At 35.7% G+C, this 26,367-nt stretch overlaps 3 protein-coding genes across 8 annotated transcripts; 2 read left to right on the top strand and 1 right to left on the bottom strand.

Moving 5' to 3' along the window:
• The first annotated feature begins 3,806 nt into the window (after nt 1–3,806).
• On the top strand, nt 3,807–12,990 carry LOC18437642 (large ribosomal subunit protein eL13z). 3 transcript variants are annotated; one of them, XM_011626360.3, is made up of 5 exons: nt 3,807–3,903; nt 9,504–9,619; nt 9,774–9,907; nt 10,054–10,212; nt 12,473–12,990. In XM_011626360.3, exons 2-5 carry the CDS (start codon nt 9,511–9,513, stop codon nt 12,692–12,694), a joined length of 624 nt encoding a protein of 207 aa, XP_011624662.1. In that variant the 5' UTR covers nt 3,807–3,903; nt 9,504–9,510; the 3' UTR covers nt 12,695–12,990. The 3 variants fall into 3 exon arrangements, with proteins under 3 accessions (XP_011624662.1, XP_006847908.1, XP_088703146.1); XM_006847845.4 differs by having other exon boundaries at nt 9,489–9,619; XM_088847020.1 differs by having other exon boundaries at nt 3,807–4,087.
• A 2,013-nt stretch (nt 12,991–15,003) lies between these two features.
• On the top strand, nt 15,004–20,177 carry LOC18437641 (homeobox prospero protein). Of its 4 annotated transcripts, none has more exons than XM_011626361.3 (5): nt 15,004–15,095; nt 15,705–15,876; nt 16,146–16,208; nt 17,571–17,715; nt 19,669–20,177. In XM_011626361.3, the coding sequence occupies exons 2-5, from the start codon at nt 15,836–15,838 to the stop codon at nt 19,933–19,935; spliced, it is 516 nt and encodes a 171-aa protein (XP_011624663.1). In that variant the 5' UTR covers nt 15,004–15,095; nt 15,705–15,835; the 3' UTR covers nt 19,936–20,177. The 4 variants fall into 4 exon arrangements, with proteins under 4 accessions (XP_011624663.1, XP_006847907.1, XP_088703147.1 ...); XM_006847844.4 differs by having other exon boundaries at nt 15,004–15,351; XM_088847021.1 differs by lacking the exon at nt 16,146–16,208.
• Nucleotides 20,178–20,436: 259 nt separating this feature from the next.
• On the bottom strand, nt 20,437–22,097 carry LOC110007592 (uncharacterized). Its single transcript, XM_020669457.2, has one exon. It carries the CDS (start codon nt 21,602–21,604, stop codon nt 20,528–20,530), a length of 1,077 nt encoding a protein of 358 aa, XP_020525116.2. The 5' UTR covers nt 21,605–22,097; the 3' UTR covers nt 20,437–20,527.
• Between the last annotated feature and the right edge of the window lie 4,270 nt (nt 22,098–26,367).

Raw genomic sequence — 26,367 nt, 5'->3', positions numbered from 1 at the left:
CATGGACTCATAAAAATCTTGTCCGTTGTGAGAAGACTTGCATTTCCATTGCTCTTTATCCTCTTAGGTTAGGCTACAATAAAATGTATGCTGCTTTTTTGTTCCTCCTCTCTTGGAATACATACATTATCTTGTTCATTCACACGAACACATTTTATAGTATTTTAGAAGCATAAGGCCGCAATATAGTCTCCAACTCTACATTGCACATGCATGATAAAATTTCACTCACCCCCACTCACACATACAATTGACTCACTCACACACTCACATATTTTAGAATATTTCACTCGCATACAAGTCTTCAATACAGACTCTCTTTCACTCACACACATTTTTAAATATTTCAGAATGCTAAAGCCCAAGGTCTACACTCTCTCCCACATACATGCACATAATGGAACTATAGAAGGCTAATGCTCAGTGTAGGAGTTGCATTCTCCCTCTCTGTTGTGTACATTCATTGTGTTATGCTTAGATTATAATTAAAGTTGATAACATAGTTGTATAATGTATTCATTTTATGCAAAAGGATTTTATACAATGAGATCATTTACCTTTGGTACAGAAATGTCACAATTACTTATAACCATCCGATGTGAAATCTGATAGCTTGGATGTGTTATAAAGTTCAATAAAATTTATTTTGAACTTTAAGCTTGGTCAATGAAATAAATGCAGCCACCCCATTTCACATCCAATTATGAATATTAATTATGACCACCTTGTACTAAAGGCAAATAGTTTTATTATATTATTTCCTTTATGTAAAAATGCAGACATAGACTGAAAAGAAACAACAAAAATTAGAGACCGGTGTTTATACTATGACAAAAGTATACATTTATTGCTCGCCTTTGATACATAAAGTTCACACTCATCTCTAGCTATAAGATATGAAGTTGGGTGGTTAAGAGCATGTCACATGCCAGAGAGTGTGCCATTGATTGAACTAAGCCTGACATATGGATAAATGACATGCCCCAACTGCCTGATTTTACATTTGATATGTGAGAGTAAGTGAGACATTCTTGTATAAAAAATAAAACGTCTAATACTATTGGTCCACTTAAATATTCATGGGAAATGTTTATATACTTTCCCTACAGCATATAAGATATATGTTTTCCCTCCTATCCATCAGTTTAATTTATATCAAGTGAGCCACTCACCATTTGATCTAGATCCGACGTTTCAAAGTATTTTATTTTTAATCTTTTTCCTACAAAGTTTAAGATTATGAAATTTGGTTCATACCATCTTCTCAATGGGGCGCACTTACAAAAAATATTAAAAAATATTTCGATAAAATATAATGACAGGGGCGAGTTTGAGAGAGGAGCGAATGTCCAAAAATTGGTGCAAAAAATAATTATTAGAAAAAGAAATTAAAATAAAATGATGTAAAAATGTAACATTGTGATTGGGACCCTCTCAACAATCCATTCAAAATGGACGGTTGGATAAGGAGAAGTATATAAAGTCTTATGTTGACTGTTTCAAGCAATGACCGGCACAAATAACTTATATTTATTTAAGCGTAATTTTATCTTTCTAGGTGGATTTTAGTTTGTTTTATTTTGTTAGATTTGTTGTAGAGTGAGGATTAGAGTCATTTATTTATCACACTCTCAAACATTGTTTTGTGAAAACTAAAAATAATGTAATGTAAATTTTTAACTTATCATTCTCTCTCTAGTTTTTTCTGCAAAAAATAATAGGCTAGCTTATAATTTATCATGCTTATCCATGGGAGCCTTTCCCATATAAATATTTTTATTCAAGAGTCTCTTTTTGATTATTAAATTTGAAAATGATCTTTATATTTCATATTTTATTCTCAAATCCCCATTTTCTATAAGCATATATTTTATTTTAATTTTATTCATCTTTACACATCGGATTATGCTCAATTTTCGATGTGTATAGTTCTCAACATAACGGAGCCATAAAAAAAAAGTTAAAAAACATTTGGAATAAATAAAATTATCAAAATACCCTTTGCTATTTTTTAGTAATTTTTTATTATTAGATTTTTTTTTTTTATAGGTCCAGGTGTGTAATAGATGCACGATCGTAAGAAATATAAATTTATAAACACACTAAATTTAGCTTAGCATGATGCGTCGAAAAAAAAAGAAGGAAAATGCATAATATGCACTAAAAAAATATATTGAATGTGTAAGTAGAGACATAGCAGACTATTATTAGATTTTGAAAATGAAATAGGAGTTTTCTGTAATTTTTTTTATAAACAGGACAACTCTCATATCGAGAGAGTTTTATCCAACTATCGGTGAAGAGCTGCAATAATTATTGCAGTGCGTTTCTTTCTTTGGATTTTCACTGGACGTGGCATATAATTGCAATGTGTTTTTCTCTCTAAATTATTTTAGAAAGAAAGCTAAAATGGTGTTCATGCAGCAACTCCTTTATCCCCAGCCTAGATTGAAGGATACGATTATTTTTAATTTTAAAAATATTATTTTGAACACTAAAGCACAAAATTATTTTTAATTTTATAAAGATAATTTTGTGTTTCGTCGACCTCGATATAAAATTGTCTATTTTTTTATTGTATTTTTAAATTTTAAAGTGTTTATTATTTTTATATGTAAATATATTTTATTAATATTAATTTTTTCAAAACATTCTAAATTATTTCTCCACTTTTTTCTGAACAAATTACCAAATCGAAGAACATTTCGAGTGGTGATGGAGTCTCAAAATTTAGAGAACTTTCCATACTGTAAAACTCTTTAATACCGTAGGAGTAATTTTTTGTGTGGAGACGTAGTTTGAATATTCATTTTTTGTGTGTGAGATGTAGTTTTAGTGTTAGATGTGTTTCAATATTTGAGAACTCTTTTTAAAAAAATCTTATGATGGCATGAAAAATTGTATTGGACTTTAAATATAAAACTGATTTTTTTTTTAATTACATATTTTTGGGTGCTTCGACAAAAGGAATCGAACTTGAGATGTGTTTCCAATTATATTACTAATGACATAAATATTTACTCCTAAATTTTAAATAAAAACTGAATTTTTTTTAATTACATATTTTTGGGTGCTTCGACAAAAGGAATCGAACTTGAGATGCGTTTCCAATTATATTGCTAATAACATAAATATTTACTCCTACATTTTAAATAAAGACAAAGCAATACAAACCGAGGCTCTAAACAATCAAATTAGAGCCCACCTTAAATAGTGTCGTGAAATATTGTTTCAATATTGGAAATCTTTGTGATAGCCTTAAAATATATTTTCATATTCAGTTATAAACTTCAAAGCTTAAAAAATACTGTAAATCGAACAATTCTATAAAAGCTTGAAAATTGATGGTCAAAAAGTGTGTTACAAGAAGCAATATTTCCAAAACTTGAATTTCATTTTTTTTCTAATGTCCATGTATCTTTATGTCGAGATGATTGATTTCAAAATATTTGAGCATCAAAACAACCTCTTCTAACGAAAATTTTGAGGCGGGCTCTAATTTGATTGTTAGAGCTTCGGCTCTGTATAAGTTTTTTCCAAGCAATAATTAAGTAAATATTGGTTTTTCTCACCAGATTTCCTCTTTATATATTTCCAACTAAACAAAAACTGAAATAAATGAAATAGAGATTTTCAAATATAAATAATTTTAGAAACTTAGCTTTAGTTTTATCTCCACATTGTGTTGCCGAGGTGGGCCAATGTAATGCTTGCATATCAAGTGGTCTTTGTGACAGTTCGTAAAAGGTTGGGGCCATCATGACAATTTCAAATCGTTCAAGGATACTTTCGTAAATGCAATCACTAGGGTTTTTTTTTGGCTCCCACTATAAGTTCAGAACGGATTGAGCTTCATTTTTCCCTGGTTTTCTCCTTCCATCTTGAAAGCTAGGGTTTTGCCTGGTACCCTCTCGCCCTACTCTTTAAATTATTATTAGTTCCATAAGATTCATATCTTAGCCAATAGTTTTGTGGATCATTTGTTTCAATGCCGATTGGTTAAGTGGTTATTAGATGAAATTTGGTTTTTAAATCAGCTTGGCACAACTTTTGTTTGATGAATGAATCAGTTTTGGTGATTCTGAAAGTAAGTTCCTTAGGCTATATTAAGAATTAATTTGTTTAGAAAATAACTTGGTTTTATTGCCTTGTAGATTTTGCATGATATTTCTTTGAATAATTAGATAAATATAAGTAATGAAAACATGTTTCAGAAAAGGAGTCTGACATGATAGCCTGCAGTCGATGAGAAAATTGATGGAACAAATAGTTGAACAATTACGTGAATCACCTAATTGGTAGTTGCTATCTCCAGATTTAGGTCGAGTATTAATAAAATGACTGAAGTATAGGCTTAAAATTATAAACTCGGACTAAAAAATATAGGCTGAATTAAGCGCAAATGGGTGAAATTATAATTGCATCTATGTTTCAGAAGCGTGAGGATCGATGCGATAATTTCTACCTTGGTGAGTTCCGGAATGTAGTTTTGGTTGTATGTGACAAATGGTTTTGAAAAGTACTGGATGATCATTTTGTAATACCATTTAATTTTCTTTATATTTTACTAGTTGTTGGTTTCTATAGATTTGAATGCATATCATTTACTTGATTTGGATAGAGAAGGGGAATTCAAATAGTTACTAGAATTTTCTCTTCAGACGAAAGATACGGAAGCAATTCAAGTTTGAGATTAGGCCCATATCAAATGTCCCCTTTTTTTTTTCTGGTCCACTAAAATGTAAATGAATAGCTGAATTACTTTTATTTACCATGACTCTGATATTCTTCAAAATTAAAAACAGTGGCTGTTATCTTCAAAACAGAACAATGTAATAATATATTTGAAATATTTTTTTGTTACCTCATTTTCATTTTCTGATGTCTTCTCCTTTTCTAATTTTCCTTTGTCGCATATTTTTTGAGCCCCGATCTGCTTTAGATGTTTCTTGAACCTGGTTTTTTTCTTGATAAATGTTAACTTTGTATTAAAAAAGTAAGAGTTTACAAAAAGTATTAAAAAAATGACAGTTTGTGGGTGATATATTAGAAAAGGCAGCCCACATGTCGGGTGCTCCGAATACAACCGAAACAATATAGGGAACTAGGAGAAGCATGAGAGAAAAGAGTTAGAGAGGGAATAGAGAGAAACAATTAAGAGGTAAAGGAAAGAAAGGAGAATAGATTACATGCCAAGTTCCTTACAATTCTAAAAGAAAAAGATTCAAAAGGTTCTATGCTGTCTTCGTCTTGAGCGAATCAATCGCCAGAAATTGCTTGTATAGCCTTTGTAGTGCACTGCAGAACTATGGGGTGAACCATGCGGGACTTGAGTTGGGGTTCCGGAAACTTAGAAATAGGGTCTTTGAGATTGTAGATTTATCTTCTGCTGTTATCTTGGAGTGTTGCTAGGACCCGAAAAGTTTGTTTAGAGAAGAGACATAGAACAAGAAAGGGATTTTCATTGCAGCAGAAGTGAGTGCTTCTTCGGTCAAATGTGAATGGTAGCTGCTTCTAGTTAGGAACAGTGGTAGCCGGTGCAAGGTATAAGCTGCAGTGTAAGTTGAGCAGGCCTTCCTGTAATGAGTGTGAGAGGTGAAGGAGTGCTGATAAAGCATGAGGCTTTGAAGTATCTTCTACCTGTAGTTGTTCATGAAATCCTAACCATGCCTTTGTACGGGATTGGTGGAGAGTGGGGTCTGAAATGGCCATAAAGAAGGGCAACAGAACTAGGTACTAAGACACGAGCCCTACTAACTGGTTGCTGAGAATATTTAGGGAAGAGAGATGAGTATGAGTTTGAGGATTGAGAGGGAGATATTAGAGGGGAAGTGGAAAAGAGAAAAGAAGTAATGCATAGGGGAGAGAAGGGAGAGGCTACAAGGGGAAGTAATGGTAGGGGTGTGGAAGAGAGTGGAGAAATAGCTCCTATTTAGGGCTTGCTGTAGGGGAAGCAGATGTTTAGGGGGAAGATGAGATAGCAGAAAAGCGGAAGTGAGAATAGAAGAGTATAAATGTTAGGGGGAGGGGGGGTGGGAGATGTGCGAGATCGAGAGGGACATACCTTTGAGAAGTCGAGGAAGACCGTCCAAACTTTGCTGTAAAGGTTTGCTTTGATGGCAAGCAAAAATCCTGAATTGTAGTAGAGGGTGGAAATATGGAGAGTTTTCTTGATTTCCATATTCTATTTTTTCCTTTTCCTTTTTTTTTTGTTTTTTCGTTTTTTTTTTTTTTCATTTTTTTTCATTTTTTTTGACTGTTCTCTTTTTTTTTCCTTTCCTTTTTTTTCTGTCCTTTTTTTTTGGGGGGTCAAATGTGATAGAAAGAGTTAGAGGGGGGAGATAGAAAGAGAGAGAAAGAAAAGGGAAGGTGAAACTGTCAAGCTGATAATTGGGCTCCCATGCCTAGAGCTGCGTCTTCTTTTGCCAATCTGTCTGCCTCAGAATTGGCTGCTCGGTGGATATGCGTGAAGGTGACCTGAGGGAGAGAGCTGCACAAGAAGTGAATATGCTCTAAAGTCGAAGCTAGCCCTCACGGGGGCTGTTGCTCTTTGGGTGGCCCAAAGAAGGGTGTTGGTGGAGTCAACTTCTACAAGGATACCTTGAGAGTTGATTCCCAAGTGGGCCACCCTCTTAAGTCCTTCAAGCAAAGCCATAGCCTCTGCATAAGTGGAGTCCTAAATCCCAATAAACTCTGAGAAGGTGAATGTAACGGTTGTACTGTTTGCAAGCAAGCCACCTATGCCCGAAGGTCCTCGGTTTCCTAACGAAGACCCATCAATATTCAACGTTAGGAATCCCAAAGGGGGTGGAGTCTAGAGAGGTCTTGGTTTGTCTGCTCGGGTTGATACATTGAGGAGCCCAGTTATTTAGAAAGTGTTGTATAGGAATTGTAGAGTATATAGGGATGTTTTTGGCCTAGAGAAAAATGAGAGCAAAGGAGGAATCAAATATAGATTGAATGTTTTTCAAGGTGCCTCTGAAAGTTCAAGAATTTCTTTTTATCCATAAACGCCAGATTAGGGTGGATACTGAAATGTGCCAAAGCTTTTTCCCATTTTTAGAGAAAGGGGGGGAAGAAAAGACTCAAAGAGACTATTTAGGTTTTGAGGTGTCACCCACTTCAGATCAAACAGTTGGAGGAGGGATGACTAGAGGGTGAGAAAGACTTTGCAGCGGATAAAGAGGTGTGGAATGGATTCCTCTTCCTCGAGGCACATAATGCACCGGTAAGGGAGAGAGAAGCCTCTCCTTTGGGGTTGATCTAGGGTAAGCGTCTTTCCTTGGAGGACCCAGATGAAGGCCTGTATTTTGTGGGGAACAGGGAGGGACCAAGAAAATTTGAGAAGTGGCTTAAGGTTCTGATTGGGGAGGAGTGAGGAGTACATGGAGGAGACGGAGAATGTTCCCGAAGGAGCCACATACCAAATTAGTGCGTCCTGTTTAGAGAGGGTAGAGTAGCTGGGGTCTAGGATTTGGAGTAGAGATAGCAAGAGATCAGAATCTTGATCCGTGAGATTTCTTCTAAAAATTGGTGTACAAACCAGTTTGGAGCCATTGAAATCTACGTAGTCCGCTACGAAGGCAACTGAAAGAGGAGAATTTCCAATCCACAAATCAGACCAAAAGAGTATGCAAGAGCCATCTCCTAACCTATATCAGGTGCGTTGTAGGAAAGTGTTCCTGGTTGTGGAGATGCTTTTCCATGCTCTTGAAGATCTATGAGGTGGGGCTCTAAGCAGCCATTCCCCATTGCTAGGACCATATTTCGCTTGAATGACTTGTTTCCAAAGGAGTGGGTAGGGAGACAAAAATTTCCACCACCATTTGCTAATAAGGGCAAGATTCATTGTTCTAAGATTTTTTATTCCAAGTCCCCTAAATTTGTTGGGGAGCATACAATGTCCCAGGCCACTAGATGAACTTTCTTTGTTTCTTCCACTCCAGACCACAAAAAATCCCTCATTAATTTCTCTAAGCACTGGATGATCGAGATGGGGATCTGAAAAAGGGACATGTAATAAATTGGGATACTAGCCATGGTAGCTCGAATGAGAGTAATTTTGCCCCCAAGAGATAGAAATCTTTCCATCCAGGAGGCAAACTTCCCAGTGAATATTTGAATAAGACCATCCCACGGTTCCTTTCTAGGTTTTCTTAGGCACAATGGGAGTCCTAGGTATGAGGAAGGTTGCTTGAACCTTGTTTTGATATTAATATAGGGTTTGATCTTCTGTTACACATACTTGGAAACCTGCAGCTCATATAGGTAAACTACCCTAGAGGCCACTTGATCTACAAGTATGACTCAATATGATTGAAGGGCATGGTTGGTTTTCTAAAGTTGTTTAAGAATGTTTTGCTAAATGTGACTTTAGGGTCTCTTGTTTCCCAATATAAGATCAAATATGAGTAAGCCTTGTTTTCTCTGCCTTTCTCCTGTCCAAATCATAGGGTTTTAGTAGGTATTTTCTTCTCTTTTTCTCTACCATTCAATTTTCTGTTGCCACAGCTCTTTTCTTTTAACCATAGTGATCTGTTGATTATTGCTTGTGATGTGGATTGATAATTGACAATGATATTGTTAGATAAACTGTCTTAAATAAGTTGCCCTTTTTTCTTTTTTTTTTCTCTGATAAGTCAGTTCCTTACTTTTTGATAGAATAATTCTGCTTTCTGCACTACTATGATTCTCTATTTCGAAAAATTGTTGAGTTAAAGTTCCATTCTAGGGTTAATTCTGTGGAATTTGCGCCATGGAGTACTGATTATTATTGTGTTTTCGGTGTCAATAGAAGGGTTTTATTTGTTATTTTATTGGTGTGTGTTTATTGAAGAAGAGATGGAAAGATCGGGCAAGTGGTGTCAATATTTTTGTATGATAAATTTGAGCTTTTCAAAAAAGTTTCAATTGTAACAATTTTAGTTTGCCATGATAATTTGCAACCAACCTTCTGTCATTCATATAATGCAGTGATTTTTGGAAAAGAAATTTAAATAATGAGGCAATGACAGTTTATGGTGATAATTAGGTAAAGGTGATAAATTATTTACACCTGTTATTATTGAAGTTGTCAATTGACTTTTGACATGCAGGAGCATGTTTTGACATTTGCAAAGCTTGAATTATGTATTTTTATACACAAAAATAAAAAAGTCTATTATTGTTTGTAAAGGCAGTGCAACTTTTTGTCATTAAAACAGTGATGCACATGAAAAATCGTACCATTTTTACCCGTAATCAGAAATTACGTAGTTTTTTTTTAACATTATAAACTACCAGTTTTGAATTTGTAAGATGGAGGCCGAGGATCTCTCTGATCCTCGTCCTGTATGTTGATTATACTATGAGTGTAGTATTTGTTTATTTAAATCAACATATAAAGTTTAGTTTCTTGATACCTATTCAAATTTTCTTGTATGTATGAAATCTCAGCATGTTTCAGTGTCTTCACATACCTGTATGGTTGTGCATTTTGATGACTTTAGGTTACTGGTCATCAGGTTAATTATGGTGAAGCATAACAATGTAGTGCCCAATGGGCACTTCAAAAAGCATTGGCAGAACTATGTTAAGACATGGTTTAATCAACCGGCTAGGAAACAAAGGAGAAGGATAGGTTTGGCATTCCCCTCTCCCCGCCCCTCCATTTCTCCTTTGTAATTTACTGTTTTGTTTTGGTATTTGTGAAATGAGAGAAGATGCAAGCATCCTTCTGTTGCAATAGAAATATATCATGATTTAATATGGGAGCCATTGTATTGAACTTGCAGCCCGCCAAAAGAAGGCAGTCAAAATTTTTCCCAGGCCTACTGCAGGGCCTCTTCGTCCCATAGTCCATGGGCAAACTCTTAAATACAATATGAAACTGAGGGCGGGGAGAGGCTTCTCTCTTGAAGAACTGAAGGTATTATAACCTATACCTTTTGATTATTTATCTTTTTCTAGAACGATACATGCTCATTATCTTCTCTTTCTAGAAAGCTTACATGGTAGTCCGTTACAATAAAAAATGAAATCTATTTATTTTCTTGTATGCTTTTTGTGTAATAGGCGGCTGGGATACCAAAGAAGTTGGCTCCAACCATTGGCATCGCAGTGGATCACCGCCGCAAAAACCGATCGTTGGAAGGATTGCAAACCAATGTCCAACGTCTTAAAACTTACAAAGCCAAGTTGGTTGTCTTCCCAAGGCGACCTAAGAAATTCAAGGTACTTAGAATTGATATTATTGTCTATTCTATACATTACATGAAAAGAAAGACTACTGTCAAATGAAAATTAGAAAAAAGTAGTTTTCCCTTCTATCATTTCATGTTCTTGTTGGCTCGAACTTTTCAACTTATATTGCATATCATGGGTCTTATGGTACATATTCGAAAACAGTTTTTTAATGACCACCCTTTACACTTTCTCTACTGAAATTTTAATTGCTTCTTTTTAATCCCTCTTTTTCTATCATAGCCATTCAGCACAAGTTATAGAACTACAACCATTTCAACACTGAACCTTAAACTTGGCAGATTATCCAGGGTAGGACCTTGAGTGTTCTATCACTATCATCCAGACAATGGCAGTACGAGATACTAGAGTATTTGACCTGTTAGGTTCATGTTGTTATTTTTCCTTTTCTTTGCTCAGAAAAATAAGGTGGGGTGTGAGGGGTGAAGGCATAAGCAAGGCCTATGGAAAAATATGAGAATGGGCTCTTATGTTTAATGTATGGGGTTTGTAATTAGATAAGTAACCTAGTTAATAGTACAAAGAATAAGGAGAAATATATTGGCTATGATCTAGAGGAGTATGTTAGTTTGCTAGTGGTGTGCTTGTCACATTTATGCTAATCTGTGTAATATCTTTTCACATCTCAAGCCCTTGGAGCCAAGCCAATGGATGTTTTGGTGTTGTTGTCTAACATCCCATTATGTGATAAATTGCCTACCGGTGATGGGGTGACTTCCCATGATAGGTAGTTTTTACATGATAGATGAATGTCTCATTGTCAATGCTATGAGACTTTTTTTTTTGAAAAGAAAAAAGATGTTAAGATACTCATCTGCAAGCCCAAGATTAGTGGTAATGGGATATATTATGAGAATTTAGGTCAATGTTTACTGAAAGCCAGGTTCTTGACATGGATTGGGAGGATTTGCACCTTATATGACTGTCTTCTCCTTCATGATTAAGGGTTTCAATTTAAACTTGTTACAGCCCATATGATGATGCATGGGCAACTATATGAGGTGAGAGGGGGAGATATAGAAAGACAAAAGTCTAAATGTTTTGGGCAATTTTATTTTAGATGAGATCCTTTTCTTCAGGAGAAAGATAAAACAGTTAGGGGAGAGACCAATTGACTTTGCCAATGCTAAATTCTGAAATAAATTTAAACTTGTAAAACATTGGATGTTTGTGTACTCTTAATTAACAAAATTCATACAATTGAAATATCCTACCTTTATCAATATATATTTTGACTTAAAATCTTTAAAATCTCTGAATAAAAGAAATCCAAGGAGAATGAGATGTCATTTTCATATGTTTCTGCAGGCAATTTTATATACCCCCTTCTAGCGAATTCATATACAAAATTCACTTGGATAAAGATGAAAATGCATCCCTTAAGTAGACCATCCTTAGGAAGGATAACCCAAAAAAAACAAAAACGTTAACTATTTATTAAATTGGAGAATTTAGTCTTGTATACGTAGGTAAACCTGATTTATCCGGATGCCTTCGTGCATGAGTGAGAAGAATATGGATTTCTTTGGTCCCTTATAAACAAGAAATAAACAAGAAAAAACTTGGAATCCCAGTAGATAAGGAAATCTTAGTATATAAGGAGAGAGGTATTAAAAATGTAGTGGTTTGGAACTTTGAATTAGAGCATAGAAAACCAGGTCCCAAATTACCTGATGAATAGAGAAAATTGAGATAGGTATTAGGGATTTAATGAAACTGATCAAAGGATTGATTTGAGCCTGTTTTGATGGGTTCAAATTCACATATGTTATCATCTCATCTATGGAGAAACAGATGTTTCAGCCAAGTGTCCTAGGGGTCACTCCCGACATTTCAAACTTAACACTGGGATACCCCTCTTCAACAATTTGTGCATGCTTTTGAATTTTATTTTAAAGAGATCTTCATCATGAATGCTGTCCCACTATATAAGGCTGCTTGTGTGTGTGTGTGAGGAAGAGAGAGAGAGAGAGAGAGAGAGAGAGAGAGAGAGAGAGAGGCACAACCTATGGCTTATGTGTGTGTATGTGAGAGAGAGAGAGAGAGAGAGGGATGAAAATGTGCCCATGCATTTATTCTGATGAAAATATTCCTTGTGGAAAGGTTTTCAAGTGAGATTTGCACCTGGAAATGGATTGATTCAGTCACCTATATTTGCTTGTATGTAGGAAAATATATGTTGTTTGGAGGTTTATTTTATGACAACCATTGCACCATGTCTGTGTTCTAGGGTGGTGATTCAAGTGCCGAGGAGTTGGCTACCGCCACACAAGTAAATGGCGAATTCATGCCAATCACACATGAGAAGCCAACGGTTGAGATGGTTCGAATCACAGATGAAATGAAGGCCTTTAAGGCCTATGACAAGCTTCGAGTTGAACGCATGAACCAGCGTCAACTTGGGCCTCGTTTGAAGAAGGCGGCTGAAGCTGAGAAAGACGAGAAGAAGTAGAAGTGAAGATGTTGGTATCAAGGGTCTTACATGAAATATGGACTAAAATTTTTGTTTCTTGTTTCGCAGACCTGTTGCATAGGATGAGTGAAATTTGCAGACATCTAGCAATTTCTGAGGAATGATTTTGCTACTGTTTTCTTCATGTCACATTGTGGGCATATAAACTCCCTCTCGCCTTCTCTCTCCCCAACCCCCTCTGTTAGAATTTCTTAATTTGAAGAATGATTGTCGGATTTTGCTACTGTCAAGTGTCCTACAAGCACATACTTAAACCTGTGGTATTCAGCATAAAATGTTCCCTCTCTCTCTCGCTCACATTTGGTTTCCACCCCTGCAATCACTCTCGTGTACATATAAATGGCCAATGGACCTCTCTCATCTCCATCTTATAACATTTTCACATTTTGTGTACAAATTCATAAGATAAACTTAGATTGGAAGTCCTGAATCGTTCTTTTAACCAAGCGTACTGTTTGTCCTGACAAACGGACTTAGGGATAATAAAAGGCTTGATGACACTTATTTCATATTTTTGGGGTTGTTAAGACCGAAGGTGTTTTGTTAGATGACCTATGAATCGAACTTGGGCTATGGTATTTTCTAATGTAAGCTATCAAGCACCCAAGCTTAAGGCTGATTCAATCTTAAGCATGATTCTTGATACATGACCACAACTTGCTCATTACAAAGAGTGTTTAATCTCTCATTACATAGGTTTAGTCATGCTCACCTATGAGTAGAGCTGCCAAGGGACTTCTGGTTTGGGATGGTGTTCAACTAGGTAGGGCACCCTATAGTTGGACTGGGCTAAGGGTACAAGGGTCAATTAAATCTTGGGCTGAGGCCGTGTGGGTCGTTCCCAGAAAATGAGTATTTTACAATCTATTTGCTGTGTTTTATGTAGTGTATATACTATATACTATGCTGTATACAGTATATATATTACTTTAGTATAACACTACGTTGTATATAGTATATTGTGTACCGGAAGGAAGTATGAAACTTTTATGTCAACCATATATAAACTTTTTTCAAGAATTTCAAGTATTTATAGATTTGTTCTTATTTATATTGTTTTTGAAATTTTAAAGTTTATAATTATAGTTGAATATGGATTTTCAAGCTATTATAAGGTATCCCATATGTGAGTTACATCTTTTGCAAAAAAAAAAAATTTAAAGATGCGCTTTACTTGTATAGTATGTGGGCATCTTACACAGACCTCACCCTAAACTTTTTCCTATATATTACAGTTTAGAGAAAATAATGTATGGATCCATTATATTTAATACTATTATGAAATTATTGTGAAATTTGCGCTATTTTCGGTTTTTCAAAAACTGACATCGCACTCTTTCAGGTTACTAAGTTATTACAAAATTATTGTGAAATTTGCGCTATTTTCGGTTTTTCAAAAACTGACATCGCCCACTTTCCGGTTACTAAAAATTGAAAGATAGCTTTTTGTTTTTTGAAAAACCAAAAATGTGACTTTTTCGATTTTTCAAAAATTGAAAATATATCTTCGTTTTTTTAAAAAACGAAAACACGACAACTTCGATTTTTAAAAAACCGAAACATTTGAACATTTCGGTTTTTCAAAAACTAAAGAGGGCAGTTCCGTTATTTTTTTTAAAAAATGTTATGAAGTTGAAAAAATGGATATACATGTAATAATGAAAATTTTACAGTAATTTCGTAATAATGCTAAATATAACAGATATATATGTTATTTTTTTTATAATATATAAAAACTTGTGTATGTTGTGAGAATCAGGCTCGAGCATGGGTGTGGGCTTGGGCTTGGGCTTGGGCTTGGGCTTGGGCTTGAACGGTTAGCAGTTGACGATAACAATATTGCATCTCAAGTTTGATTCCTACTATTGAACTATCTGTGAGGTTTGTATAAGATATCAATCTTATACTATTGAAGTAGAGTGCATCTCAAAACTATGCCGAAAATACAATTTCAGTGCTACAAAGCCTTGCGATGATATGAATATTTCTTGATGTCCCCAATTATGAAATTTAAAATTTCAGAAATGATGATGATCAAGCAAAATTTATATATACTAAAAATCTTGAAAATGGGCGGTCTAGATAATATGTTAGAAGATGAATTATTTTAAAACTATAAATTTTTTTAATTTATTTATTATTATTAAGTTTTATCATTCCTATGGATCACGAGGTCGAGATGATCTATTTAAGGGTTTGTTTAAACAACCTTTTTAAGTGGGTTTTTTAGGTGCATGTTGCTTGTACAGTAAAAGGTTGACACTTCTGTACGAGCACCGACTCAATTTGAGAATCTCTCCCATGGTTGAAACGAGAGGCCAAAACCAGAGCTATAAGTGCGGGAACTTTCAAATTGAGAACATCCAAGGTTAAGAAACAGGTAAAACTGCTTTATTTCTCTATCCCCTCGGGGCGGAAATTTTTTTTGGTGTCAATTAGAGCGCGAGCGGCCTCTCCTATTTATTTTGGTTTTTTCCTCCCGTCTCCCCCATTTACACTCTCCTATTCATTTGGTTTTCCTCTCTTTCCTCTCCAACTTCATCGCCCCCAAAACGATAAACCCAAGCCAAACTCTGTTAGTTTTACTTCCCTTCTTCATCTATAAGCATTGATTTGAGAGTTTTGGAGCACAACAGGTATGAATCTCAAGCTTGATCATGTATTTCTATAATTTTGCAAAGTTTGTCGTCATTTTTACTTGTTCTTTTGTCTAGTTTATCTTTTTCTCCCTGCGAAATTTAGGTCAATCTCTCTCTTGATTGATGTCTATGGATCTGAGTTCCATGCTTGTGTCGCAATGTGCAAAATGTTATTTCATATATCAATTGTTTATTTTAACATCTTTGAGGTCTTATTTTTATTCCTATTTGTGATATGCAATTAAGTTTGTCATGGTTTGGATTCTATGACTATTTAGAGGAAGTCACATTGTGCTAAGTCTAATTGTTCTTGTTACATGATCGTTACATTGCTGGTTGTTTCATTTCAGGGCCATTGCTGTTGTGTTTGTTAATTGTTTGAAGTAATGTTTTTTTGAGAGAGAGAGAGAGAGAGAGAGAGAGAGAGAGAGAGTCAATAAGGAACTGTCCGTCGAGTTTAGGGGGCTGGAAGAAGAGGACAATGAGTGAGGACAAAGTCAGGACTGTCCGTGAATTTCTCAGGTTATTCTCGTTTACGTTGAAGTAGACCTTCTCTCTCATTCATCATTTGGGTTTTGGGTCTCTCTCTCCACACACACATACACACAAAGAAGCGTCAAGAAGGGGAGGCAAAATTTACTCTTTCTCAAATTGAATGCACCACATTGTTTGTCAGTCATTTTAAGCTCCTTTTCTTTTTTTCTTTTTCTTTTTTTTTCTCCCTCTTTTCATAAACATCATGTGGAGGAATTTTTATAAAATTTTTATGACAAATGTGTTCCAATTTGTAGGGAGAAGAAGAGGGAAAAGAGAACAATGATGGATAATTTCAGGGATTCCGATAAATATCTCAGGTGTGTTGGTCAATCCAAAACAAGATAAAAAAGGGATTTCTAGACCTAAAAATAGGTCATCTTCTAACACATTATCTAAACCGTCCATTTTCAAGTGTTTATGAATCTGCTTGATCATCACCATTTCTGGAACTTGAAATTTCATAATTGTGGGCAACAATAGATTTTCATATCATTGCAAGGCTTTGCGGCACCGAAACTACATTTTCAGCATAGTTTTGAGGTCCACCTTACTTTAATAGTATAAGGTTGATACCTTATACAAACCTCACCCAAAAAAAAAATATACTCATTTGGAATAGATTCCAGGCAAAGGGCGATAGGTGCTACAATATGACATCTTGTATTTAATTCATGTCATGAGTAACGAAATTTATCCTTGTTGATTTACCAAAAAAAAAAAAAAAATGATGTATATAGCAAAAACTTAGATCGTCATCATTATCAAAGCCTTTTTTCAAGTCTAGAAATAAATCTCTTGCTTGGTTCAATTGTCCATAGTTTTGGCAGAAAAGTTCAGATTTAGCTTTTGTTTGGTGTATTGCTTTTGTCTTTTGGTTTCTGTTATAATTTTGTGGTGACTTATTTTCCAGAGGATAAGTGTTTGGTGAGTTAGCTGACTCACCTGCAGATGTGTGTCCCCCTTCGAAATCCATCTGAAAGATGGATTTTGGATCCAATTGGGGTTTGTTAATCTCAACTATGATGATGATCATGAATCTAGAGTTTTCCCTTTTTTTAAAAATAAAAAAAGGCACCTTGTTTAGACGTCCATCTCTAAGATTGTGGTCTGATGTATAAGGGGATCCGCAAGTTTTGGTGAGCCGGCTGACTCACCAAAACCGAGACCTTTTCCAAGTTATATTAAAATTATTGGAAAGCTTTCCATGGCATCTTATAGCCCCTCTAATATATCATTGTGCATCCTTTTTTTGATAGATCAGTGCGTCCTAAACTTTTACAGGTTTTGGAACTTAAAATGCATCATAGTCCATATACCAAACCTATGATTTCTGTGATCAAAACATCATCTTTTGGGGATTTCTTGGTTCGATTTTTATGCATGATATCCACTTAGTTTTCTGGTTCTGATTTCTCTCCAAATTGAAAATTTCAGTTGACACTCTTTCCTTTCTCAAAGCATTAATACATCTGGTACCCACATTTCATAATACATATCTTGGAAAATGGGAGCTTGTACTATTTTATGTGCCTTATATAGCTTATGTGATGCAGACTTACTCAAATACACATATTGAACAGACTAGAAAAATTGCTTTGACTAACACACACACACACAAACACACACGCACAAACACACAAGCCGTTGTTTAGGTTTTGCTTGTCGTTCCTTTTAAACAGTAAAGTGGGATTGGGGAAGAAGGATCGCCTGTTCTGGAAGCAAGTAGGCAAGGCTTTGTTATGCACCTATGCAGTGTTTGGAGCTGCCTGGTTATGGAATGAAACCTCCCCTCTTGGTTGGTGGACTCTCAAACCCCGGCCAAAGGTAAATTCGATGATATTTATGAATGTGTTTTATTAGTTATTGAATGACTACCTACGAGACAACAATATTATTTCTTCAATGAATTTGGCATTTTTACTCGCTTTATCATTCATGAATGGGTGGAGTAGGTGAAAAGTACTTGGAGAATGTTATCCTGGGAAAACCCCTTATTAAAATTGCATATTGAGTATCCTGAGGAGTTTTCTCTGCTATGCACCAGTTTCTCCATGGGGAAAGTTGGGGTGGTCTATATGTGCCCTTTGTTGTCGAGCCTCTGAGGCCTCATGTTAATAAGTACACAATAGTGCTTCAGTGGCGCCTCGAAATTTTTTCCTACCATGTCAATTCAAACAAAGCAAACACAATAGAAGGATTAAGGATAAAATTAGGGAGTGGACAAGATAAGAGATAAAATAAGAGCTACTGTCATATCATGGGCTAGACTAAAGTGAGAAAAGAGTTTTGGGAACACTCAATATCTAACTCTGAAAATCACTGGAAGGATATAGCTTACATGAAGACAAGATGAGAAAACTCGTAGATGGACTCCACCACCTGAAGGCAAGTTAAAAATTAAACTCTGATGGCAGCTTGTAAGGGATACCAAGTCTAGCAGGTGCAGGGGCATAATTACTAAGTGACCATCTAGGCACGATTTTGCTAAAATGGTCTGCTTCAGAATCTAAAAACTTGGCAAGTCTGACTCGGATGTCCTTAGATTTATTGGACGCAGCACATAGCCAGTCTGGATGACCACATCTGGATTGAGTTTGACCAAGTCTGCCTGAGTCTGACTAAGTCTTAATTTAGTATGTTTGGGTCTTTACAGGAACTGCTGATTGTGGTCCAAGTCCTGACCGGTTAAACTCAAGATTGGCAGGGCCAAAGTTGGCCTCACCTCTTGTCCTGCTTGTTTTTTTTTTTCTCCAGGTAAATCAGTGGGGATGACGATCCCCTGCCCGTTTTTTGTTTTTATTAAAATTTAAAGAAAGTTTACATGAAGGAAAGATACATATACGAACATTACACCACCCTTTCTAGGGGAATGGTGGCAGACTCCCTCAAAATGCACGGAAAAACGTCTGGGGGACAGGCTCGCCAGACCGTGGCTTGAGCCAAAGATGCTGCAGACTTGGCCAGGCAATCAGCAGCCGTGTTCGCCTCCTGGAAGACGTGTGATATCTGCCACTGCCTCTTGTCCCGCTCCATGCCCTGTTCTGCATTTTCAAACACTGCTCTGCACTTTCAAACACTGCTCTGCACCATTGTATATCTGTGAACCAATGAAGCAGAGGCAAGGTCGTTGCTTATTGGACTTGGAAACTTCTAAAAATCAAGCTGGGCGTCCATCATCACTAAGGGTGATTCCTGAAATGTGATCACTTGGGGCAAAAGGGAAAGGGTTTGCCTTTGGTATCTAAACAACCTTTTTGAAGTGATATGCAATCGTCTAGCGAAGATCAGAAACTCGTTACTGCCTATGTGGAGAGAATCGAATGAATTTGCAGGTGCCTTTGGCGAAGGAAGGAATAGAACTAGGTTTAATCCATTAGAGAGTCTAGTGCATATATAATCAGTTTTGTAAAGGATTTCTATAAATTTACATTTTTTTTTTTTTTTGCATTAATGAAAGTACAGTTCTCATTTCTTGAAAAGAGTTGTAGCCATAGAGAAAATTTATCAAAATTTGGCACTCTTAATTAATGATATTGGAAGTTATTTTCTTTTAGAAAAGTATACTATGGGGTTTTTCTTGCCATGCTATGGGAAGGCATGATTATCATAAAAGCTAGTAAAATTTGCATGTTATTAGGTTTTTTTTATGGCGATTTACTTAACATGCCACAATTCTCAGACTTCCATGAAGCGCCACCATCCTAGAATCATTTGATATGTTTTTTTCATGAGTTTTGTGGTTCTCATAATTGTTTTTTATATTTTTGAGCAAAATAGGAAGAGTGGGAGATGGCTCATCTCTATGAGCGTATAAAGTACCCATACCCAGGAGATGAAGAAGCAATGAAAGAGTTCATCGCAAGTGGTGGGGCAATTGGCACCGCAATTGGACCCAAGGGAATCATGGATGATGGAAATGATTCTGAAAATTTTCCGAAGAAACCCCAGTCTAAGAAGTTTGAGCAGGAATCTCAAAAGCTTTGGTTTAGGATGCGCAATGAGGTTATATCTGAGCTTCGTGAAAAAGGTTTTGATGTCGAGTAACTGGAAGGACAAATCCGTTAGTCTTTGAGCATGAATCTCAGAAGGTTTGGTTAGGATGCACAATGAGGTTATATCTGAGCTTCATGAAAAAGGTTTTGATGTCGAGTAAATGGAAGGACAAATCCGTAAGTCTTTATAGCAGTGACTTAAGGTGGTTTACTTAATGTAGAAATATGAACTCTGTTGAATTCTTACTGTGTTTTTTTGTGATATATGATAATGCAGTATCTTTCAAATTGAAATTTGGCCACTTTTATTTGGATGAGTAGTTCTTCTGTTCTTTTCAGTATTCTCACTCTAAACATAAAACATAATTTTGATCAAATGTGGGCAAGAAGCAAGAGAAGCTGAACTAAGTTTTCATTCATTCACGAGTTCTTCCTCTTGCTCTATCCACTACAAACGGATCTCTCCCTCTCTCTCTGTGCGTCCGATTGAGGTGCAAAGCTGTCGTACACTCTGGTCTTTTTGTGCAGTTAGAGGGAGAGAGGATCCAAATGCTTTTAACTAGGACGAAAATCTCCCTTCTATTTGAATTTATTTCATTGAATTTTTACAAATATACACTCCATAGTTTTCCTGTTTCCCTGTCCTATTTTATGTTCTCTCTTATATTATCCAACATTGAGTTTCTTGCACACAAAACAAGATGGAAAAAACCATTCACCTTCTCCAGCAAACTGTCCAAGCCTTCGGAAAATACCTCCACAATCTCTTCTACTTCTTTTACAGCCTTCCTCAACTCCTCTCTTTCCTCTTCATCACCAATAATCTTATTCTGTTTCTCACTTCCGTGCTCTATAGCTCCCAAAAACTTTCTAACACACTCATCCATGACCTTCAACTCTTCCAAGACTACCCCTGACCTACCTGAAAATCGCCCCAATTCTTTCAAAACTACCCCCGACCCACTGAAAAACCATCCCGATTCTTCCAAAACTACCCCTGAACGATCCAAAAACTGCCCCAATTCTTCCAAAACTACCCCTGACCGACTTGAAATATTCGCCATTTCTTTGCAAATTACTCCTGACCCACCGAAAAACTGCCCCAATTCTTCCAAGACTACCCCTGATGCCAACAAGGAGGCAGCAACTCCCCTGGTGAAAAAATGGGTTATAGTCTCGACTATGTATAATGTCTGTGCATGCAAAGACTTGGACAGGGGAGGGCATTTCTGGGGATGGGTTGAACTTTGGCATGTCCTAGACTTTCTTGGAGGTCTCAACATCCATTGCAGGAGGGCTTTGTGGGCTCCGTTGAGATTTTCCAGTGACTGGAAATTCGAAATCTGGTGATCGATAAGGTGGAGAGCATGTTTGATTGAGAGGCATTTATCTTGGAGCCTCGAGAGCGTTGAAGAGATGGAATTGCACAGATCTAAAAGCTCGAGAGAGTTTTCGAGAAACGAATGGAACCATTTTTCTGGTACGTTGGAATTTGGGACCATGGCTGTGGCTTTAGTATAGGTCATGCTGAGGATTTCCATGGCCTGGCAAAGCCATGACATGGTTATGCCATGGCCATCATCCAAATCTAGCTGTTTAAGCCTGACTTCGAGGATCTCCTCTAGGGGTGCTTTCTCTGGCGCCGGAAAAGTTTTCCGATGTAGCCGAAAGGGGCAGAATAGAAACTTCAGAGAGAGAATGGAGATATGGGTTCTAGTCATGATGCCAAAGAAAGCTGGTAAATGAAGAGTTTCGAGATTTCTGCACGTTCTCTCTCACACTAAAACTATACACACGCAAAAGAGAGAATGGTTGTCTTCTGTCTGTGTATATATACACGGAGAGAGAGAGTTTATGGGAGGGGGACCATACAAACGTGGGTGTAACTGAAAAGTGAAGTTTGCTTAGGAAAGATGGTGAGTGGAAATGGGATTAGTTGTAGTGAGAGACTTGGTGTGGATTTTAGAAGAGAGAGAAAAGGAGAAGAAAGGAGCATTTCTTGGCGGGAGGTGCACGCCATTGTGTGTATATATAAAGGGGAGGAGATTTTTGCTGATATTTTGCAATGGAAGTGAGTTTCCTCACGCCATGTTAGATAAAGCTCATTAGGTTGAATATGCATAGTTAGTTTAGGTCAGCAAATTACTCTCTCTCTCTCTCTCTCTCTCTCTCTCTCAAAAACCAGCAAAGGAATATTTTGTTGTATTTGACTCTACAAAATCTCAAGAAATTCTTGCAAATATCCCCCGACTTTTTTCACGTAGTAAACAGAGACTCATACAAATATCAGCTGGTGTTTCAAAGATGGGAATCGGCCCCAGATCGTGTTGCGTCTGATTCCAATTCTGTAGGTCTAATTTAGACGATTTCCGAGATGGGATTACATTTAACAAATAAATAAAAAATTAGGAGAATCAAAGCAGTTTTTCATACACATTTCATTTATTTAAGTCCAAGTTCAACAAAGGTGCACTGATAGTTATGTCACACATTAAATGCAGCCAAACCAGCGGAGTTGTGAAGTCTACACCATTGCTGTCAACTCACTGACGGTTCTAGTCTTGATCGAACGTATGGTTGTTGATCCAAAACGCATTTTTATGGGAGCTATAGAAATATTTATTTCTGATTATTTCACAATTATTGTGACTTGTGTCACTCATTTCAATTATGCATGAGGTTTCTACAAGGTATCAACCTCAAACAATCCAGGAAAACGATCTTAAAACTCTGCCAAAAGATGAGTCCTGGACTTTGGTCCACGGCATGAATAAAGTACACCTCAATTATAGAAGTTAAAGTTCCAAAAAATGGTGTTAAACCAAATCGATCTATAGATATTTGATTTTTATTTTTTTATTTTATTTTTTCATATCAATACATCTTGAAATTCGGTTTTCTAATGTCTAAACAACATTATGTGGTAAATTTTGAGGTGCACTTTATTTATGCCGTACATTAATCATATTTAATACCAAAAATCGCCGTTATGAGTTTCCTTAATTCTTACAGCTGCGTGGCCTTCAAGCGATGTGAGACCTTATATGCACATATGCATGCCTGCTCACTCGCTTATGCATGTACATCCATATATATGCATTTATGCAACACAGGAAATAGAATGAAGGGAAAAAGATATAAACCCTACTCTCTAAAATTATAATTTTAAATGAACCTTTGGTTCCGATAAATATCTCATAGAACCTCCAACTTAAAAAAAAAAAAAGGTTAAACCCATCTTTACTTTTTTCATTATCCATATTATAGGATTTGCTTTTTTTATTTTTTCTGATAACTCCATCATAAAAATCGAGTTAGTGATGCCTTCTAATTTATTTGTGCGGTTTGCAAGGTGAGAAAGAGAAAAAAGTATTTTGGAAAGGTTGCTAGAGAGGGAGGAAGATGTACCTGGTGAGGAAGAGAAAGAAAGAAGAGAGCGTTTTTAGGATTTAGATAACACGGTGATTAAGAAAAAAAAAAGGGTAAATCTATAATTTAGTTGTACAGGATATTTATGGGATTAAAGGGTTATTTAGAATTATAATTTTAGAGAGGGGGGTTTATGTCTTTTTCTTAATGGTTTATATTCTTCCACCTTGATTTAAAAATATTAACATATGTCTTGCTCTTGTAAGCACGTGAGATCATGCCCATATACATGCATTTATACAAAAGGAAACGGTTTTGGTAAGTCAGCCGACTCACCTATTACAGTGTAGTCCCTTGTCTATCTAACGTCCATCTCTATGATGGATGTCAAAAATATTACATCAACTAAAAGTTAAAATGGACGGTGAAGAAAGGAATTCAAAAAATTATATTTATATTTTGAAAAAGAAAAATTCTAAATTTAGATCATTGTCACTGTTGACATTATTGAACTCTAAAATTTTGGACAAAAAATACATATTTGAGATATTTGTTGTAAAGAGACTGTACAAGAATAGTGTGAAACCAAAGCATGCATCTCTTTTTATACGTACTTCAAAAGCAAACGAAGCGACAAAAGAAAGAGGAAAGGAAAAGAAAAAAGGGAAATTGTTTCATGTGGGCTGGACTGCATAGCTATATACGCGGTCCAAAAAATGTAAAGCAAGATGGATGCAAGTAGGTGTTCCATCTAAAAACAATATAAACTAATAGTTCAAATATTTTTTTACTAGAAATATTATTTTTTAATTTTTAAAATTTATTTACTTATTCATGTTCATGATCTCCATGATAGAAAATTACACGTCCTAAAAAAAAATCCATCTCAAAAATAGATGGGTGCGGTTTGTATGGAGCCTAGGCTCCAAAAAATCAAATTAGAGCCTACCTTCAAATAGTAATTTTTGTAATAGGCTTAAAATGTATTTTCATTTTTATTTACAAAGTTTAAAAAAAATAGTATAGACAGACAGAGATCTGTAGAACCTTGAAAATCTTGAAAATCGACCGTAAAAAAATGCATTACAAAACACACTATTTTCCAAAACTTGAAATCCATTTTTTTCTCATGTCCATGCATCTCAATGACCGATTTAATTTGAAGATAAAATTTTTGAAATAGGCTCCTATTTGATTGTTGAGAGCGTGGGGTCTGTATAAGCTTTTCCCAAAATAGAATTATGAATAGGCTTGGCTTGCCCATGCGATCGAAAGAAAAAATCGAAACTTCCATGTAAAGAGAAAGGAGGTTAGGTGTGAAAGGCGGTAGCCAGGAAGCGTGCACGGGTTTCCCCTTAATTAATGTCACAATCATAGAAACTGCCTTCTCTCTCTCTCTCTCTCTCTCTCTCTCCCTCTCTTTAAGGGAAAGCATAAGACTGGTTGGGCCCACATGTGTATTTGTCAAGGTACGCTTTCCACGTGGAGGACCGGTAGGCCCCCACCTTAAGTTAAGTGGGCATGAGGATTGATTTGTTATTTGGAAATATGTTTGTCATGCAGTGATACCTGTTTATAAGCCTGCAGTGGAATAACAGGTTCTTTAGCCATAGAGGTTTGCTGTGAACTAACTGTCCACACAGGACAACAATCCATGACACACTAAGAAGTGGGGATAGTTCTAGGATTGAAAAATTCGCAAATTGATTATCTTGATCTCGAAGTAAATAGATATGAAAACAACATACTCCAAGCCTTAAAAAAAATAATGCACCTCGTAACACATTATCCATTATTTTCATCTACAATTGATTATCTTGATCACGACATAAATAGTTATGAAAATAAGGAGTTAAAGTCTCAAAAAATAATGCATCTCATAACACATTGTTTATAATTTTCATCTGTTTAAACGATTTGTTTTATTTATGTTATTTTTGAAGCTTTAAATTTCATAATTAAAGTTGAAAATAGATTTAGAGGCTGTTATAGATATTTCCAGCACTAAAACTAAATCTTTTGGAAAAGTTAAGCCTTATTTTGATGGTTTAGAGTTGATGCCTAAACTGCTCTAGAGACAAAATCATACAATGCTCATTTTCACCAAAGTGGTAGGCCCAAATCTTCAAGTTGTTCCGCTAATAAGAGAAACCCACAAGAATGGGTAACTCTATTGGGCATGAAAGCTGAGATGAAGAAAGAGAATGGGTAACTATAACGATACCGATATTTTATATGAAATAAAAAGATATATACAATGAAACAATTTACCTTTGATACAAGGTAGTCACAATTAATCTTGACCATTGGATGTAAAATTAGTCGGTGGCATTTATTGCATTGACCAAGCTCAAAATTCAAAATATTTTTTTTCAAACTTTATGACACACGCAAACTATCAGATTTCATATCGGATCGGATGGTTATAAGCAATTGTGATCTCCTTGTGTCAAAGATAAGTGGCCTCATATTATACAATCCCACAAAATAGTGAAAATTATGGTTACTTTTCATTTGTACTTTCCAGGCATGCTCTCCAGACACTTTTGACACTACAATATTTAACCTAACACTATTTTTCCTTGTGAACACCCCTCAAGTAAAATAATTATTATTTTTGGACAAAAATACTCTCTTGTTGTTAATTTGTATTTCTAAAACATAATGTCCCATAGGTCTTTCTCTGACACAAAAATGGTATGGTAGATTTTTCATGCGAAAAACACAAAAAACCGCAACGGCTCTACGAGAATCGTTGATACTCATATACACTCCCAGCATGCAGATTAAAGCCAGTTCACTATCTTTTCTTGCATAAAAACAAAAATGGAAGTAGAGGCTCCTTCTAAATGTGGAATTGCTTAATCATCACTCTAATGTAATTTGACTTATTTTTTGTAAAGGGAAAAAGTTTACATAAGGTCGCAACCTTAAAATGTAGAAATAAAGATGCACCTAAAAAATTGATCGGAAAGTTTTGTTTTAATGTTGAAAAACCCTTTAATTGATTATCTCGGCATCAAGATGTATGAAAATGGAAAAAATAATAATTTAAGTCTTATAAATAATGTATCTTGCAACACATTATCTAGATCGTCTATTTTCATATGTTTAT

Source organism: Amborella trichopoda, chromosome 9 (genome assembly GCF_054954075.1).
Source record: "Amborella trichopoda isolate Santa Cruz 75 chromosome 9, AtrichopodaSantaCruz75HAP2 v2.0, whole genome shotgun sequence".
Taxonomy (NCBI): domain Eukaryota; kingdom Viridiplantae; phylum Streptophyta; class Magnoliopsida; order Amborellales; family Amborellaceae; genus Amborella; species Amborella trichopoda.
Note: the sequence above shows the minus strand (reverse complement) of the source record. Positions and strands in the feature narration are given on the sequence as shown.